The 18,292-nt window shown below is 40.8% G+C and overlaps 1 protein-coding gene across 1 annotated transcript; it reads right to left on the bottom strand.

Annotated features, from left to right (window-relative positions):
- Nucleotides 1–220: 220 nt before the first annotated feature.
- Nucleotides 221–17,234, bottom strand: tmem135 (transmembrane protein 135). Its single transcript, XM_036594886.1, has 15 exons — nucleotides 17,035–17,234; nucleotides 15,374–15,501; nucleotides 12,790–12,882; nucleotides 11,554–11,587; nucleotides 11,281–11,346; nucleotides 10,137–10,183; nucleotides 9,962–10,003; nucleotides 9,628–9,798; nucleotides 7,064–7,133; nucleotides 5,850–6,017; nucleotides 5,605–5,668; nucleotides 3,864–3,940; nucleotides 3,564–3,662; nucleotides 1,549–1,616; nucleotides 221–1,353 (listed from the first exon to the last, which is right to left on the bottom strand). Exons 1-15 carry the CDS (start codon nucleotides 17,173–17,175, stop codon nucleotides 1,221–1,223), a joined length of 1,401 nt encoding a protein of 466 aa, XP_036450779.1. The 5' UTR covers nucleotides 17,176–17,234; the 3' UTR covers nucleotides 221–1,220.
- Nucleotides 17,235–18,292: the final 1,058 nt, after the last annotated feature.

Here is an 18,292-nt window from a genome sequence, read left to right as displayed (position 1 = left end):
GATTGGTTCCTAGGCGTCTCATGGTTGTAAAAATACGGTACTTTGAAATCGGATGAATCTTTTTGAATCACCCAGTACTGATGGTACATTAATTTTAGTTGAGGCTTTTGTGTAATTTTCTGTAGCACAATCTGCCCATTTTGATTGTAAATTAAGTCAGACGCTGACTAATATCGATCATTTATTACTACTTATGTCATCAGACGTGACTCGAAGTGAGTGAAGTTAAATCACTTTAATACACATGAAATTTTTAGATGTTTTTTTAATAGAAAGCATTTGCTCTTATAGAAACATCAACAAAAGACATTATGCTTTTTTTTCTTTTTACATAAATTACAAAGAGTTTCATACATGTATACAGCAATAATTTGATTATATCACTATTATTTTACACTAGATGCTTATTGCTAATTTAAATAAAATCTGTGCTACTGAGAACGGCGTCTATGATGTGTTTAATTATCATCCCTCCACCCCAAATTACCTGGTTTTCTCTCCAAAGGTCTGTAAATACCCCTTCAATCAGTTTAGTTCTTGGGCAGTACCAGTTGTTTTTTTTTTAAATTAGGGTAAAACTTGTGCACTACTGAAAATGTCAGTAAAGAAACTACTAAAAAAAAAAAAAACAGAACAAAGGAAACCCTGATGTAAGCAAGACCCGGTTTCACACAGACAGTCAGATATCTGATACTGTTGTCCAGTAACCGCCGTCACAGACCGCGACAGAGCAAATAAAAGTTCAGAAAAGTTCAAACTGTTCCAACAAACAGCCAGAGGCTGAGCTCAAAAGTGTGTCCTGTTCTTGGTTGATTATTAAAAAAAAATTGTAAATCTCTAATTCAACACATCTACATTCTCCCTGCCAATTGAGGCATCATGTCAATTTTACAGAATTTTAACTATAATAGTCACCTTCTATCAGCTTGTATCGACTGAATGATGAGGCTTTACACCTACTGGCGTAAAAGTAAACAAGCCATAAAATGTAGAAATATTTCAATAGTTATCAGGTCTGCCAAGAACTCCAATTAACTTCCAAGGGTTATGAGCAGATATGAACACATAATACTGCTTCTGTGCAACATCAGAAACGCTATGCTCTCAACCAAGGCGATGCCGCTCACATTGTACGAAGGTAGAAGTGAGAGATAAACCAAACTCTCTAGAATTTGGTTATGTGGCGTAAGCATCACGGTGGCAGCAGTCAGCCTGGTCCATTAGCTCAGCTCTACGTCCATGCCTGGAGGAAACAGCGTGTATTTGGGGTCCAGTTTGGGTGTGAAGTCTTTGAAGTGTCTAGATGCATCAGTCCCGAACACATCAAGTACTTTTCTGTTCATCAGAGCAAACCTGAAGATTAAAAAAAAAAAAAAGTAGGCTGAATGTTAGCTAACATATTTCTTCAGCTCCGTTTCAGTTTGCGCTCACTTTGCCAGAGAGCGCCCACACTCAAACACCCACACTGCCTGCCTCTGAGACATGTCCACTCTCTCTAATAACCACAGCTATGCACTGTGGGTCAAACGCAGTCAATTCATGACCCACCTGCCCTTGGTCAGCCTTAGCAGAAACTTCCAGTATGATGGCCGCAGATTCTGCACTTCCATCACCGCCTAGAGAGAAGAATCAGAGCGCAAGAAAAGTCAAACTAAACTTCGCTTATTATAATAAAACATTCAGTTGTATACTTCCCGAATTCCTAATATGCTTAACTGTAAGCCTAACAGGGGTGTAACGATATGCAAATTTCACATATATACATATATATATACACACACATTTGGGTGATGATGTATTTTATTTTAATTTAATTTTTTTAAGACACCAAAAAAATCTTGATTTTTCTTCTGCTGGTTGTGGAGTTCTTCAGTATCACTTTTGTGCCAACAGCGCACCCTGCTGGAGAAACTTCAGACTGCAAGCGGTTTTCAAAGCCATGGCCACATGCTTTCCACATTAAAACCAAGGCATTTTCTGTCAATACAGCGGAGTTTCCGTCGTTTAGCTAACCACCGGCACACTAAGCTGTACAAAAAATAATGAATATTTTACTCATGTCACACAGTGGCCTTTTAAAAAGCCCCACAATAATGCAATGTTTTACCTGTATAAGTGAATAAAACGTGCACATTCTAATCAATACTATTTATTACCTTTTTTCTGAGAATGCCAGCCAGAGACAGAGATCAGAAGGGCTTTCTCTCCAGGTTAGAGCCAACTTAGATGTTCTAGAGCAATGTGTTGCCACTTTAGCTCATTTTTTAACCAGCTAGTCACTTTAAAGTCAGAAGGGGAAGTTCTAAACTAGGCTTTGTCCACACAGCAGGTCAAAGTGGCCCAAATCCAGTCTTTTTTTCATATGTGACACAGATGTGTATGTGTGCCAGTGAGAACAGCAAAAAACACACTGAATCTGACATTTTCGATTCTCATTTGAGACGCTTTGATATGTGGTACTGAAGTCAGGTATGTATCCGATCTGCGGCAATGCGACTTGGTCTGAACAGCCAGATCCGAATTTATGCGACTTTTACATCAGTCCAACTCGACATTCGTCATAATTTCGCGCCGCTGAGACTCAAACATTTAGGCTGATGTTTCTGTACAAAAAATTAGAAGAGACTTATTGCAGCCGCTCCGTGTTCGAAGAGATTTCAAACGAAACGGCTGAACGAGGCCGGAGGAGACCGAGGCTGCAGCATCAGAAAAAAAAGTTCCGAGAAAGAATCCGAGGACACGAACCAAAGAAGTGGCCGTGGCCGAATAACGTGCACTTTTTAAGGCGAACTCGAACACATTCTGGGTGAGGAGCCCAGCTGTCAACCATTGGAACCTCATAATCCCTCCTGTGATGCTGGTGAAGATGATGCTGACCCTCCGTGAGCGACAGGCGTTCGCTGGCCGTCATGACTGTCTACCTCTGGATGAGCCACGTGAAGCACTGTTCTTTTGCGCATGCAGGCCGGTTTAGGAGCTGATCTGTTCAGACTGATGTCGCATACAGATCACAATTAAAAGACAATGTGAACAGCTAAACAAAAAAAAACGGATTTGGTGAGAAAATCAGATTTGGGCCACTTTTACCTGCTGTGTGAACATAGCCTAAGCTCTCTCTCTGTTCTTTTCCTAAAATGCAGATTATCACCTTTTTACACACTGCCATCAGGGTACTTATCCATCATCGATGATATCCTATTACACCGCACTATCGCCCAGACCTAGTCGGCACACCATCACTGTTCACTCTATGACTGAAAACATGCCTCACTGCCACAGGTTGTTAATATTCAACATTTAATACACCTTTATAACAGCAGCGCAAAAAAAAGAAACAAAGGATTGGAAGTGGATCAGGCTGATTTCACCGATACCTGATCCATTAAAATATATCTACATTAGTCCCTGATCCACTGGAGAAATCACCAATTATTGTCAACGGTTATGGTTAAATTTTGATGATAACTGTGTCTTTAATCCTCGGGAGCCTTTAGCGTTTGCTTCATTTTAAGTTTCTGTCGTGCTGTTTAATTTGCATGTTCTGAAGGGTGAATCTGACTCACCGCTTGGAAGCAGATAGCAGTTGAGACGGCATAGATTACTGTGTCAGCTTGAGGGAAGTAGGGGAAGTGCCCGGCCTCGATGCCTTTGAAGTACATGGTCTAACCAAAAAAGAGATTAAGAGGTTAATAGCACAGTGTCCTCAGAAATAGGGGTTAAGAAGATCAGAAATGCTCATGAACAGGCCAACTACGCTCACACAAAGCCACAAAATGGCTTTACGTACTTTGTTTGATGTTGTGCAACAACTTTGAAAGCTATATATTTATAAGACGTGGGTTATATAGAAAGAACTCAGTCACCTCCACCAGCTTAGAGAAGAGGTACATTGAGATGGTGGTGCTCTTATAGAAGAACATGGACAAGCCAGCGAGGAAGCCTGAAACGAGAGAATGAAGTCTGAGACAGGAAGCAGAGCGGTCATGATTACTCATTAAACTTGATTACTTGTTAAAGTTTATCTTCTAGATCATTCTTAAACATAAAAGGTGCCAAAAAGGGTTCTTTGTGTGATGCCATAGAAGAACCAAAAGAACCTTTTAAAGAGTCTTTTACATCAATCTAATGTAAAGCTGTACGAACAACCCTTAGGCTGGATTACATTGTGTAAATCCATTTTAGTCGCTTGAAACCTACATGAAACTACACTGCAACTGAGTTACATTATGTAAAGCATCCTGCAACTCACTTGAAACTCAGCCGCAACGGTTGCGAGCATCTCAATTTCACATCAAAACACCAACAATGCAACATGTGGTCATACCAATCAACATCATTTCACATAGAATCAATAAACAATAAAACAAAACAGAAAATAATTTGTTGAGTGGTTAACAAGAATTAATCCTGATAAACTTTACGCAACCTTGGTAGTTTTTTCATTTTATAAGTTACATTTTTAAGTTACATGAACAAAGTTCTTCGTTTTGTTAGTTACCCGAGTCATGACAACAAACGTGAGTTTCTCAAAGTTGACGTTTCTGTAACCAGATGTGGCTTAACTGCTGCTAATGGTAACAGCTGTTTAATTGGCTGCTTATGCCACAGTTCTAATTTCACAGTTTAATCTTTTTTGGTAGTCTGCTGTTATCAAGATATATGTAGCTACACTCGTTTTCTCTTTTCTTGACACTTGCTGATTTGAGAAAGAGCTCCGCTTCCCTTGGGACCCAAAGGATGAAAACTGTTACAGAACGAGTGACCGAGATGCAGTACCTGATGCACTTGTTGTGCTGAGAGAGAGAGAGAGAGAGAGAGAGAGAGAGAGAGAGAGAGAGAGCGCGTAGGCTACAAATGTGATTTAACATTAATTTCTTGAACATGAATTTTCCAAGCATTAACATACACAGAACAGATGAAAAAGCTAACCAAGATAAACAGAGATGCATAGACATAAAAGAGCTGCATCTGAAAAAAATATAAGAAGCCAATTAAAAAATGTTGCAAGTATGTAAACAACACCTCAGTAATGACTTATATAGTGAGAATTATACACTACATCAAACAGTACAAGCTGCTAATTAAGCTAATTAGAAATTGAAGTAATTATTAATGTAATATAATTAATGTTGCATGCAATTTTGTTTTTAAATCGGAAAGTTGGATGGAAATTACAACTCACAACATGCATCTAGTTGCATGAAAGTACATTGGTTTAGGAACGTTATATTATGTAAAGATTCATTAAAGGAACTAAAATGGTTCTTCTATGACACCTTATTTTAAACAGTCTATGGTTACTTTCTAATTTGCATGGCAATAATGCAGTTTTTAAATTCTTCCTAGTGTTCTCTCTTACAGTAAGGAACAGTCTGAATATAATATTTATCTCTGAAGTTTGTTGGAACCCCTCAAAGGTTATACATGGTTTTATTGTTCACTCAAGTCCATTTATATTGTTTGGCCCTTTTTTAAGATCTAATCTGTATATTATTCAAATACTAGTATAATCTACGGTGACGGCCGTTAAGGAAAGAAGTTCAAAATACTGGCACTAAAAGCAGAAATCCAGCGAAGGACCAGTGAAGGCACACAGAGGCTTACCTGCTATGAGCGCATGAAGCTCGTCATCAAGGTTACGCACCCACCTCAGGAAGCAACTGGTTCCCTTTAGGAACAAGAGAGAGAAGAACACAAGCAACAACACAGACAGTGACAGAGAGAGAGAGAGATAATTAATCATAAATTCATAAAAATGGCATCTTTAAGATCTTCAGCAATTCTCTGTGAAGCTGCAGATGACAGCAATATACATTCAGAATTAGTGGCAACCTTGGTAGAGACTTTACCTTGTATATACTGACAAAAGAGCCGAGGAACGCTCCTAACTGGAAGTTCTCCTTGTTGTAGAGCAGCGACAGAAGGCGAGAGGGTTTGGTGAAAACCTGCCTAAATGCGGATGGAACCTTCAAACAGCACTGGATGAGGTAGCCCACGCTGAACATGCGGATGAAGCCCTATCAGATGCATAAGAGAGGTGACTTACTGTCGATTTAAGGCACCTCTAGGTGGCAGCTTTCATTTACATATACCAACACTGCTGTCATTTAAGCCTGGTGGTTGTGCAGGTTTAAACACAAGTGTTATGCCTGGGGTTGCTGACAAAAGCCTAATTTTCTATGTAGGTGTGATGCGTCAGTAGCCACGTTTACATGCAGCCTAATAATCCGTTAATAATCCGACTAATAGCTCAATCGGAATAGAATACGTCCATGTAAACAACTCAATTGGCATAGACTAGTCCGATTGAGGCCATTCGGAATACAATTTCTATCTGACTGAACGAGGTGGCTAATCCTATAAATAATCAGTTAAAAAGAAGCATAATAGCCAGTTAAACGCTTGTATCTGATTACATTCCCTATCGGAAAGTTTAAGTCCGTTCTGATCATGTTCGTCCCGTCATAGTGAAAGTTTATAACGTTTAACATGGCGGAGCAGAAACTGGTCTGCAGAGGAGACGAAGTTTATGCTCTGATCTTTAAAAGACGGCGGTGGGACGGACGTCCAGCTTATGTGTCTCCGAACGCGACGTCTTCCTCTCGCCGTTTCCTTAATAAATGTGAAGTATATTTTTTGGCCATGATGCTAAAGCAAGTAAGAACACAAGCACCCCAACTGAAAACTCGTCTCACTCTGACTGGACTCACGTGATGCTCGTTGTCATGGTAACGTCAACACTAAGTGGTTCTCTATGCATGCGCGTCATTGTGGATCTGATTACTTGTAGTGAGCACGTAAACGGAGATTTCCCATCAGGTTGTTGAGTAAAGTGAGCAAATAAACACCTCAGTCTTAATCTATAATCGGAATGTATTCAATCGGATTGGCAATAATCTTTGCATGTAAACGCAGCCAGTGAAGGAGCAAACCGCAATGATTTGATTCTGACCAAGTGCAAACAACTAGCTTTGTTCCAAAACAAACTGTCCCTTCTTCTCTGCACAAACAAAGTGGCGAGTACAAAACAAACAGCTTAAGGGTTCAGAAAACAGGCTCTTACTTTAACACAGTAGGAGATGCAGTTGTCTTGGTAGTGTCTGCAACATCTATGTCTAGGTCCATGTTTGCATCTGAGGGGGAGAATAAAGTATAGAACAAATTAAGACACACTGTGTACAGAGAAGTTGCCCCTATGACCAATAACAGCTGATTGGTGTATGAAAGGGTACATAAAATCCCCATTAAACTCATAAATACACATATCCTACTGTGCACTGATCAGAGACCACCCTTCATTTATTTCATTTCCATTAAGTACTATATGATATAAAATTTTTCAGAATTAGTGTGTCCACCCTTTGCCTTTATCACAGCTTCTGTTCTTTCTGGGAAATTTGATTTCAGTTTTTCAAAGAAGGCGGCACGGTGGCGCAGTGGGTAGCACTGTCGCTTCACAGCAAGAAGGGCCTGGGTTCGATTCCCGGCCAGGTGACCGGGGTCATTTCTGTGTGGAGTTTGCCTGTTCTCCCCGTGTCTGCGTGGGTTTCCTCCGGGTACTCCGGTTTCCTCCCACAGTCCAAAGACATGCAGTCAGGCTGATTGGACTTGCTGAATTGCCCCTAGATGTGAGTGTGTGTGTGATTGTGTATGCCTGTCTGTCTGCCCTGCGATGGACTGGCGACCTGTCCAGGGTGTATCCTGCCTTCCGCCCTATGACAGCTGGGATAGGCTCCAGCACCCCACCGCGACCCAGAAGGATAAGCGGTTTAGATGATGTATGTATGTATGTATGTTTTTCAAAGAAATCTGCAGGGCTATTTTTCAACACCGCTAAAGTTTACTCTTAGATGTTTGTTCTAACGACATTAGACTCCTGGCATTCCACACGGACACGGTTTAACGCAGAATATGTATAAACCAGGCTCAGGGCCTGAAGCTTCTTTGATTGATTTGCAAATGTTCTTGTTGTCTTGTTGTTTTCTTCTTTTTTTCTTCTCAATAATGACTTCGACAGCTACTCATCCTTTCAGACCCACAGCGCTGAGTCGTCTTCTCACAGTGGAAGGATGGACAGAAACACCTGTGGATGTTTTCAGATCTGAAGCAGCTTGATTTTCTCCTCTCTCTCAGAGATGAAAGCTTTAAGTGCTGTTTATCTGATGGGGGCAGTTTTGGGGTCGACCAGGTCTTGCATAGTTTCTTCCATGATCTTTTAATCATTTTTTTGCACTCCATTTTTTAGAAACTTCAGTTTTTTCACTTACTTTTCTTTGACTTTCTGCCTTCCTTATGCGAGTGGATTATCTTGCATCTAATCTCCTCAGAAACACCTGCTGAAAATGAACAACTTGTAATTGACATTTTGACAAAAAATTAAATAAACGAAGGGTGGTCTCTGACTTTTGCGCAGTACTGTCTTTCTGTTTTTGTCTGTATGAATGTTTACAGTCATATTTCTGAAAACCACATACACCTGTTTCCCCATCATAAATCAGAACATGGCAAAACACATACCCACTCCAATATTTACCCATAAAAGATCCACAAAAAAAAAAAAACATTTATAATTAACCCATTAATAGCTGTTTACGCCATGTGATGACACACTCACTCCCAATTAGACTGTTCTCCAAGTTTACTAACAGTGGAAAAGCAGTCATAGCGTACAATTATGCACAGTTGTTACACACTTTTACGTAGACTATTATCAATAGTAATGATCATAATGACCTTAACCCAACATTACCCTACCTCAGTGGTGTCAAACTCACCCACTAAAAATGCCATATTAAAAATTTCAGCAAATCTGTCAGTCAGCTGTGTTTTTATTTCATTTTTACTTAACATTTTGCCAAGACCTGAACGGGCCATTGTTTACTCAAAACATGCCAAAACTGCAACAGTAGAACAGACACTGAATACTTATTCAAAAATAATTAAAAATAAAAATAAATTGTTTTAGGTAGTTTTTAAAAACTGTCTATTTACTTGACCTAAACATCAGGCATCTACTTTTTTTTGTAACCGCTGACCTGCTGTTGGGGTAAGGGGGTCAGAAGGCACACCATGTTGTAATGCATGCTGGGGACTGTAGTGCATCTCAGGGTGAAACGGGCTAATAAGAATAGAAAACTAAAATTATTTTGTGGGCCAAATAGGACTGCGTCATGGGCCTGACTTGGCCAGCAGGCCTTGTTTTTGACACACGGGCCCTACCTAGAGAGTGGTGGTAATAACAATAATAATAATAATAATAATAATAATAATAATATAGAAGTAGTTATGAGTAAACTATTAGAAAAAGTCACATTTCCAGTTAATTCCGCAGTACATCATCTTTCCACTAGGTGTCACTAATTCCCATTCTTCCCCAAAATATCCATACATCTGCTGCGGAGTGTGTGGAAAAGCACACATTTCTCACTTTCACTTTCATAAATACCGTTCATTGCGTAGATAATCGGTCAGTGTCACATTTATGCATACACACCCTTCATACATGCCCAGGCCTTTCCTGGAAACAACACCTACATTAGTGATCAAAGGGAATCAGCCTCTTCCACATAAAGACGACCCATAGTGTTTACACTGATGGCCAGAATAACATCTTGAATGTATACTCACAGAGTGTCTAGCAGTCTGCGGGTCAAGGCAGCGATGGCCCCCCCTCGGGACGACACCCGTTCCTCCTCTGGCTGAGGGCTGGGCTGGACCTCTGCCCTCTCTGAGCGAGAAGCACTGGTGGTCTCAGCCAGGCAGGAATGTGTGGGGATCTCCTCCTTTCCTACAATAAATCTGCCCCAGCCAAATACATAATCCTCTTTAACAAACAAACAAGTGGAGTAAACAACACCAGAATCAAGGAGTTCTGTTATGGTCTTATCTTGGACAACAAATGAAGGTAGACAATAAGACAACGTACTGTACAAATATATACTGACCCACAATCAACACTTACTTTAACGCTGAGAAAGCAAAGCCCTTAAGTCCATCTTTACATCTGAAAATGTAAAAAAAAAATACGTTTATATGATTAAATGTAATATAAATGTGAATTTATGAAACTTGCTTGCAGTGAGCCCATATTTTATTTTGGCACAAAGTCTTCCAGAGCATCTAATAGACTCACTCACCTGAAGAAAAACATGTAGAGTGATGCAGTCAAGCAGAAGAGTAAAACCTGTAAGGCAATACGCTCAGTGAGACAGAGATTTCAGGATAAGAATATTAAAAACATTTCCTGTTACTTTCATATGAGGTCCAAGAAAGAACAATCTTGCCCAAAGCCAAATTCCCTTGCTAGCATGACTAATAAGAAGCAAATAAGAAGCTGTAAAAAGCTAATACAATCATAACAGTGTAGCATGTTATTAGATATGTCAGCATGTAATCATATTGACAAGCACATATACACACACACATGTATATAACATACACCGATCAGGCATAACATTATGACCACCTCCTTGTTTCTACGCTCAATGTCCATTTTATCAGCTCCACTTACTATATACGTGCATCTTCAGTGGTCAGGACCTGCATGGACCCTCACAGAGCAGGTACTATTTGGGTGGTGGATCATTCTCAGCACTGCAGTAACACTGACGTGGTGGTGGTGTGTTAGTGTGTGTTGTGCTGGTCTGAGCGGATCAGACACAGCAGTGCTGCTGGAGTTTTTAAACACTGTGTCCACACACTGTCCACTCTATTAGACACTTCTACCTTGTCGGTCCACCTTGTAGATGTAAAGTCAGAGACGATGGCTCATCTGCTGCTGCACAGTTTGTGTTGGTCATCCTCTAGTCCTTCATCAGCGGTCACAGGACGCTGCCCACAGGACGCTGTTGGCTGGATATTTTTGGTTGGTGGACTATTCTCAGTCCAGCAGTGACACTGAGGTGTTTAAAAACTCCAGCAGCACTGCTGTGTCTGATCCACTCAGACCAGCACAACACACACCAACACACCACCACCACATCAGTGTTACTGCAGTGCTGAGAATGATCAACCACCCAAATAGTACCTGCTCTGTGAGGGTCCATGGGGGTCCTGACCACTGAAGAAAAGGGTAAAAGGGGGCTAACAAAGTATGCAGAGAAACAGATGGACTACAGTCTGTAACTGTAGAACTATAAAGTGCACCTATATAGTAAGTGGAGCTGATAAAATGGACAATGAGTGTAGAAACAAGGAGGTGGTCAGAATGTTATGCCTGATCAGTGTATATACATGTTTTATTTATTGGAAAAAGACACTCATTGAAATCTTAGAGTGTACCTCTCCATGTTTTAAAGGACTAACAATGCCTCGTGCAACAGCCATCCGGAATACTGTTTCAGTTGCCTGAAAAAAAAGCACAAATATAGTTAAAGTAAAAATTACAGTTAATCTTTTATCTTAGTGTGAAACAAACATAGTTTAAATAGAGTTTTCTTACAATTCAAAAACAACAAAATAAAAATTAAGGTGGATAATAGTGGCTATCTTGACAGAAAACACTGTTTCAAAACAATGTCTTAGCATTCCTGACACAAAGCTTAAGTGCCTTACCAAATTTGCCATATATATTGTTAGAAGTCCTCTCCTGTGTACAGACAAATGCATTAGCTTCGGCCTAAAGGGCATGCACATTTTAGATTCAAGCTTAAATTTTAGTGCATAGTGCATATCATCATACAAGTTGGTAAAAAAAAAAAAAGGCAGGATTTATAGACCCCACTGGCATTATCCCTAAGAACACTGCGCTGGGTTTCCCAAAAGCATCTTAACCCAAAGATGATTCTTAACTGGTAGAGTGAGCATCACACTAAACACTCTCTCTACCGGTTAAGACGGAGGGCTGATATTTTTGAAGTTTCTCTCAGTCTACTTGTAGCAGAAGCACCATGGCTACGTTTACATAGCAGGTAAAAGCGGCCCAAATCTGATTTTCTCACCAAATCTGATTTTTTTTTTTGTTTGGCTGTTCACATTATCTTTTAAATGTGAACTGTATGCAACATCAGCCTAAACAGATCAGATCAGCTCCTAAACTGACCCGCATGCACAAAAGATCAGTGCTTCATGCTGCTTCACATTTCCTCACGCGGCTCATCCAGAGGTAAACAATCACGACCGCCAACGAACGCCACTCGCTCCCGGAGGATCAGCTTCATCTTCACCAGCATCACAGGAGCCGTCATGAAGCTTCGCTGGCTGACAGCTGGGCTCATCACCCAGAATGTGTTCAGCTCGCTGTAAAAAGGGCGCGGTCACTTCTTTGGTTTGCATCCTCGGATTCTTTAAAATTTGCTTTCAGACTTTTCCTTGACACTGCAGCCTCGGACTCCTACGGCCACGTTCGGCCATTTCTTTCTAAAAATCTTCGAACACGGAGTGGTTGTGATAAGTGTCTTCTAATTTTCTTGTACAGAAACATCAGCCTAAATGTTTGAGTCTCAGCAGCGCGAAATTATGACGAATGTGGAGTTGGATTGACGTAAAAGTCGCAAAAATTCTGATCTGGCTGTTCAGACTGAGCCGCATTGCTGCAGATCAGATACGTATCGGATTTCAGATGAAAGCGTCTCAAATGAGAATCAAAAATGTCAGAATAAATGTGTTTTTGCTGCTCACACTGACACACAGACACACATCTGTGCCACATTTGAAGAAAAGATCAGATTTGGGCCACTTTTACCTGCTGTGTAAACAAAGCCTTTAATTCTGGCACAACCTTTATTTCTCTGGCTGATGCTGAACACGCTACCTAGCTGAGCAGCTCTCTGATGTGGAGTCAAAACCAACCTGCTTTTGCGTTCTATCAGAATAGCGATGTATGAGGCAGGCAGTGCAGCTCCAAAGCCTACAGACCAGGAGTAGAAACGACCCAACAGCCTCCTGCATGATAAGAGAAGGAAACAAAAAAAAAAAGAAAAAAGAAAAGCGAAGAGGAACTGAATCTGATGATTCAATGAAAAGAACGCTATAGAATGAATTATTATTGCACAACGACTAGCAGCAAGAAGCATTTAACTAGAGCACAGCATAATGTCTAGGCTGTTCATTCCATCACGGAATACAATTAGGGCTGGGATCCCTTATCGATTTATAAATAAGTTATTAATAACAGCCATGAAAGGAGGATTTATTACTGTTTCTTCCCTTTTTGTATAACCACGATCTGATACTCCAGTCCTGGGTTCACTTCGTTTACATACACAGCAGTGAGCTTCCCTGTGAGCTGCAACATGATAGTGACGGTACATTGTTCACTGTTTATTGCCATACAAGAAAAATGCCTCTAGAAGCAGCAGTTTCAGTCATTTTAATTTTGTTTGGTTGCTGTGAGGTCTTGTCATACCAGGTTGATTTTTATGGCTGAAAAATGTAGATTTTTAACACACTAAAACCTTTCAGGACCATCAACGGAACCATCGAGTCCCATTCTAGGGATGTGCATTTTGACTAATTTTGATTTGTGTATTCGTAAGAATCCAGTTAACCGTGAAGAAGGGGGTAAAAAGGACTGCTGGAAAACCCAAACATATAGCTATGCTAACCTTTTTAGGCGACAGCACTGGTGTCACACACAAAAAGGAGAAAAACTAAGGAAAACATATTGCAGCAAGTTTTATTATACAAAAATAGAGGAGGGAGATCGGTAGGTTTTGTGTGTCGGATAAGTAACATAATGGAAGCTGCCTCAGATGAGCTAAAGAGGTAAAACGAAGTTGTCTTCTACATGTTTTTCTTTTCATCTTTAGTAGACGATGTGCCAGCATGAAATCTATTTCTTGTCCTACTATTAATCTAGTTTCTTCGCCTCACAACAGCTGAACTCTGTATCACTGCGCCATGGCACAAAAACCCTTCTGCTGTTAATGGATTAATCTCTGACTCTAACGCTGATCGCACGGAGCACCGAGTGTACTGATGAGGTAAGAACCTGTTTTTTGTTTAAATTGAGGGGCTGGAAACTTATTTTCTTAACTAGAACTAGGCTGGTCAGCTAGCCAACAGGCTAAAAGATAGCAAACAGGCTAAACAACTCCAACATTAATATCACTGGCTTGAATTAAAGAACTCACAGTATGATTCACTGAAAAACGGCTGTATAAAAGTCTAAAGAATGTCACCTGAATGACTTGTCGAGGATGACCATTTTTAGCAATATTTTGCATTGTTGGGCTGCAGGAGTCAGTATTTAAATTCCAACGTAGTGCACTATTTAGGTAGCAGGGAGCCGTCTGAGATTCAGCCCCAGCCTGAGAAAAGTGGGGTCGTCAGACTGGCAGAAGACCCGCGGTGGTGATTTGGTGACCAAACAGTACTTATAAACTGAAAGTGTTTGCATTAAACAGTGCTGTGTTATCATATGTTCACTGTTATACGATCATGAAATGTCTGTAGTTTACAGTGTTTGGTGACCAAACGGTCAATGGTTGCTTAGCAACGATACCATACTCTAAAGAAACCACGTTTTTTTGGCGGAATACTTGTTTATGTCGATTACTATTATTAATAACATAAATAATTATCTAAAACATTGTGCATTCTAATGTATTTTATGTTGGCTGCCGTTTTATAAAAGCAATAAAAAAGCTAAGCAATTACAGCTTTACTTTAAACCTAGGAGAAATGGATAGAGAGATGGATCAAGTAATGATGGCAATAGACGCATCATTTTTCTTTATCCCGTGTGACTCAAAACGCAGAAGCTGGGTAACATCCCATTCTAACTTCAAAGAGTTTAGCAGAACAGCATGTTTCTCTATGGCAGTGTGTTTATGTTGGATTTGAGGCTCTGCTTCAGGAACAGCACCCTAAGCATTTAAATGAGCAAATAAACTCACTGCAAATGCAACCATGAGCTATGATGTGACAGATGACATCAGCATTGATGTATACGTTTTCAAAACCTGACATGGATTCTGTGAAACTTTGACTTGGTGTGAAAAGGCCCCAAGGCTTTGTCGCCCCTTCTGGTGCAAAAACTGCCATAGATATACTGAACATGCCAGTGGTTTTAAATACTAAAAATACTGATATTTACTGATAATATTGTCATTTTTTTATTTATTATTAGTTAGCATCCCAGCTCTAATACAAGCAAGTACATTTTGTAAAACCAGTACATTTTGCCCTGCCATGCCCCACAAAGTACTGGATACAAAGCACACTGCATTGAACTTGCCTTTCATTTTTACCACCGTAAAGCCAGTGCAACACTGCTTCAGCCTTTAGGATCCGGTATACTATCCCTGGACTTTAACCAGCTGATAAGAGCAGGGATACAAAGGTTGATGGGCCATCTGTCTGTAATGTCTGTTTACAGAACCATCATTGAGCCAAACAGTTTTGCTTTCTTTGAGAAAGACTGCGCTCTTACCTTAGCAAGCAGAAAAAGGCAATGTACAGGCCTCCGTTTGCGGTCAGAAAGGACGTGGACTGCATGATCTCAGGGATGAGCCTCTTCTTGTAGTAGTCTTTTTTCTTCCTCCTTAGGATGGCGGCAATCTAGGGTGGAAGTCATGTGCTTGTGTGAAATTCACAATGTGTCCACATTTCTGTGTTAGGCAGGCTTTCAATTTGCTCATTCAAATACAGCCAAAGTATAACTTTTGGTTTAGAGCAGCCTTATTAATGACAATCCCACCCCAACCTATCCTCGAGATCCAGGATTAATGCAATACTCTGCTGTTCTGATATCAAGTATGTAGAGATCATTTGTATATTGATGCCACAATTATTAGACTAAGGCTGCAACTAAGTTAGCACTCTGTGCTGAGTTCATGCTGAGCAGTGCCTGCTCCTCACCACATCAGAAACAGGCTACTGTCATGTCACTGCCCAGAACCAATGAGCAACTGGACAGAGCAATCTAGCGGAGTGTTGCAACTATTGCAAGCTGTTGAACAAACATTCATCATGTCTAGCTTAGTGTAACTAAGCAGTATATACGACCAGAGCTGGGCAGTAAGGCAATATTTATCAATACTGTGATAACAGTACGTCCCAATATGTGTGATGAACATCACAATGTGTCCCAGTATGCTTTTCTGAGCATATTGTGGATATCGCCAGTGCTTAAACACACTTCCCAACCGCATGTTTGATTAAAATCAGAGCATTATTAATCCTGTAAAACTGATTTAGTGTTACAAAGTGTGAAATATCGAATATCAATAATTGGATTCACACTTTTTGATAGTATTCCTTTCCAAAATGTGGTACTACTTTGTAAAATAAACACAAATAAATGTCACGAATCGTAAAAAAAAGTATCAAAATATTATATTTTGCCATATCAACCACATATGACACATATACATATGACAATCAAGAACTAATCAGCTATTAAACTGTCCATTTTTCCACTAATCCTCCTTGGTTGATAGCCTAGGGCCATAGCAAGATACTCCCTGACCTCACCGAGGTCAAGAACATCAAGTCCAGTGGAGGCTGGGTGACCTTTCCCACTAACGTTATGGGTCAGTAAACTGCTTTAGCTTGCCTCATACATTATTTACATAATGTTTACATCTGAGACTGGGCAAAAGCAATGGGACACAAAGTCAAGGGCAGCCAGTACGTTGGCTATCACGGCTATTTATTGACAGCCAGCTGGCTAAACTTAATCCCCAAGACACTAAACTGACTTTTGCTCGGTGATATTTATTCACTAGCGTTAAGTTCACTTACAAACTAGTGAAAATAGTCGTTTACTTGAATCAGATAACAGCCCACGGCGCAGGCGTCAGGCTCATCATCACAGTAAGACACCTTCCTAGCTTGGTTGCTACGGTTTGGAATAAGAAGCGATAAGAAAATGGCAAATTTCGCCTTCCAGAAAGCTTTAAGAGCTAAATAAGCAGTTTAATTCAGGCCTGGCTTTATCAGATAACTTGTTAGCTCCAGGCTAAGGCTAGCTCTGTGATGATGCCGCCTGCAGCAGCCTCAGTGAGTTAGTGCTGGGCTAGGCTAGGCTAGGCTAGGTTAGCTCAGGCGTCCTTACTGTAAACACCAGGCAGTCATGCTCAAAACACTTACTAGATAAAGCGGGGCGTATATCTTGAAGGAGACCTCCAGGGCGCCGGCTGTCACCTGCAGTACTGACACTGTACATGACGGACACCAAGTGTGTCCAATCTCATAGCAGGTGTGCGGTATGGACTTGCTGAGAGCGGCCATGTTCACCGAAGAGCAGCGATGCCCGACTCGTCAACGAGTCGTTCATCCGAATCGGATCTTCTCGCTCGAACTTATTCGCAAGCCCGACTGAATCGAACCGCCCCTGCGATTAATGTTTAACTCAACGTTTCAAAAACGTAATCTAATAAAATCATAACACATTGCGGCATATTTATTGGTCTGTGTGAACTCTGTAACAGTGCCTCTCTGTAGACCGTCGTTCTTTAACGTTACTGCTTTGTTCATTCACAGTCCGGCTTCCTTAAATAGAAGAAGCGACAACGGATTTTACAAACTGATCCGAACAAAAATGCATGTAAAGATGAAAATTCGGACCAATAAATCGTTAATTCAGACGTGCCGAGTCATTGAAGTGGAAGTGAATTGAATCGACACCTCCCTCACCCCAGGCACTCGAGGTGCATCAGGGCGCGCTCCCGAGAGGCCGCCAGCAACTTCTCTGTCTGTACTTGTTTTATCTGCCATTTCATTCAATTATTAATAAGTGGTTTAAGGCAAAACGTTCAGCAGATACTGCAAGTGAGAATTTTGCATTGTTGATTTCACTTAGCAGCATGCAAATACATCACTATATACACCGATCAGACATAACATGATGACCACCTCCTTGTTTCAACGCTCATTGTCCATTTTATCAGCTCCACTTACTATATAGGTGCACTTTGTAGTTCTACAGTTACAGACTGTAGTCCATCTGTTTCTCTGCATACTTTGTTAGCCCCCTTTTACCCTGTTCTTCAGTGGTCAGGACCCCCATGGACCCTCACAGAGCAGGTCCTATTTGGGTGGTTGATCATTCTCAGCACTGCAGTAACACTGACGTGGTTGTGCTGGTGCAAGTGGATCAGAAACAGCAGTGCTACTGGAGTTTTTAAACACCTCAGTGTCACTGCTGGACTGAGAATAGTCCACCAACCAAAAATATCCAGTCAACAGTGCCCTGTGGGAAACATCCTGTGACCACTGATGAAGGACTAGAGGATGACCAACACAAACTGTGCAGCAGCAGATGAGCTATCGTCTCTGACTTTACATCTACAAGGTGGACTGACAAGGCAGGAGTGTCTAATAGAGTGGACAGTGAGTGGACACAGTG

This window comes from Colossoma macropomum, unplaced genomic scaffold (genome assembly GCF_904425465.1).
Source record: "Colossoma macropomum unplaced genomic scaffold, Colossoma_macropomum, whole genome shotgun sequence".
Classification (NCBI taxonomy): domain Eukaryota; kingdom Metazoa; phylum Chordata; class Actinopteri; order Characiformes; family Serrasalmidae; genus Colossoma; species Colossoma macropomum.
The sequence above is the reverse complement of the archived record's forward strand: the minus strand, read 5'-3'. Positions and strand labels throughout refer to the sequence as shown.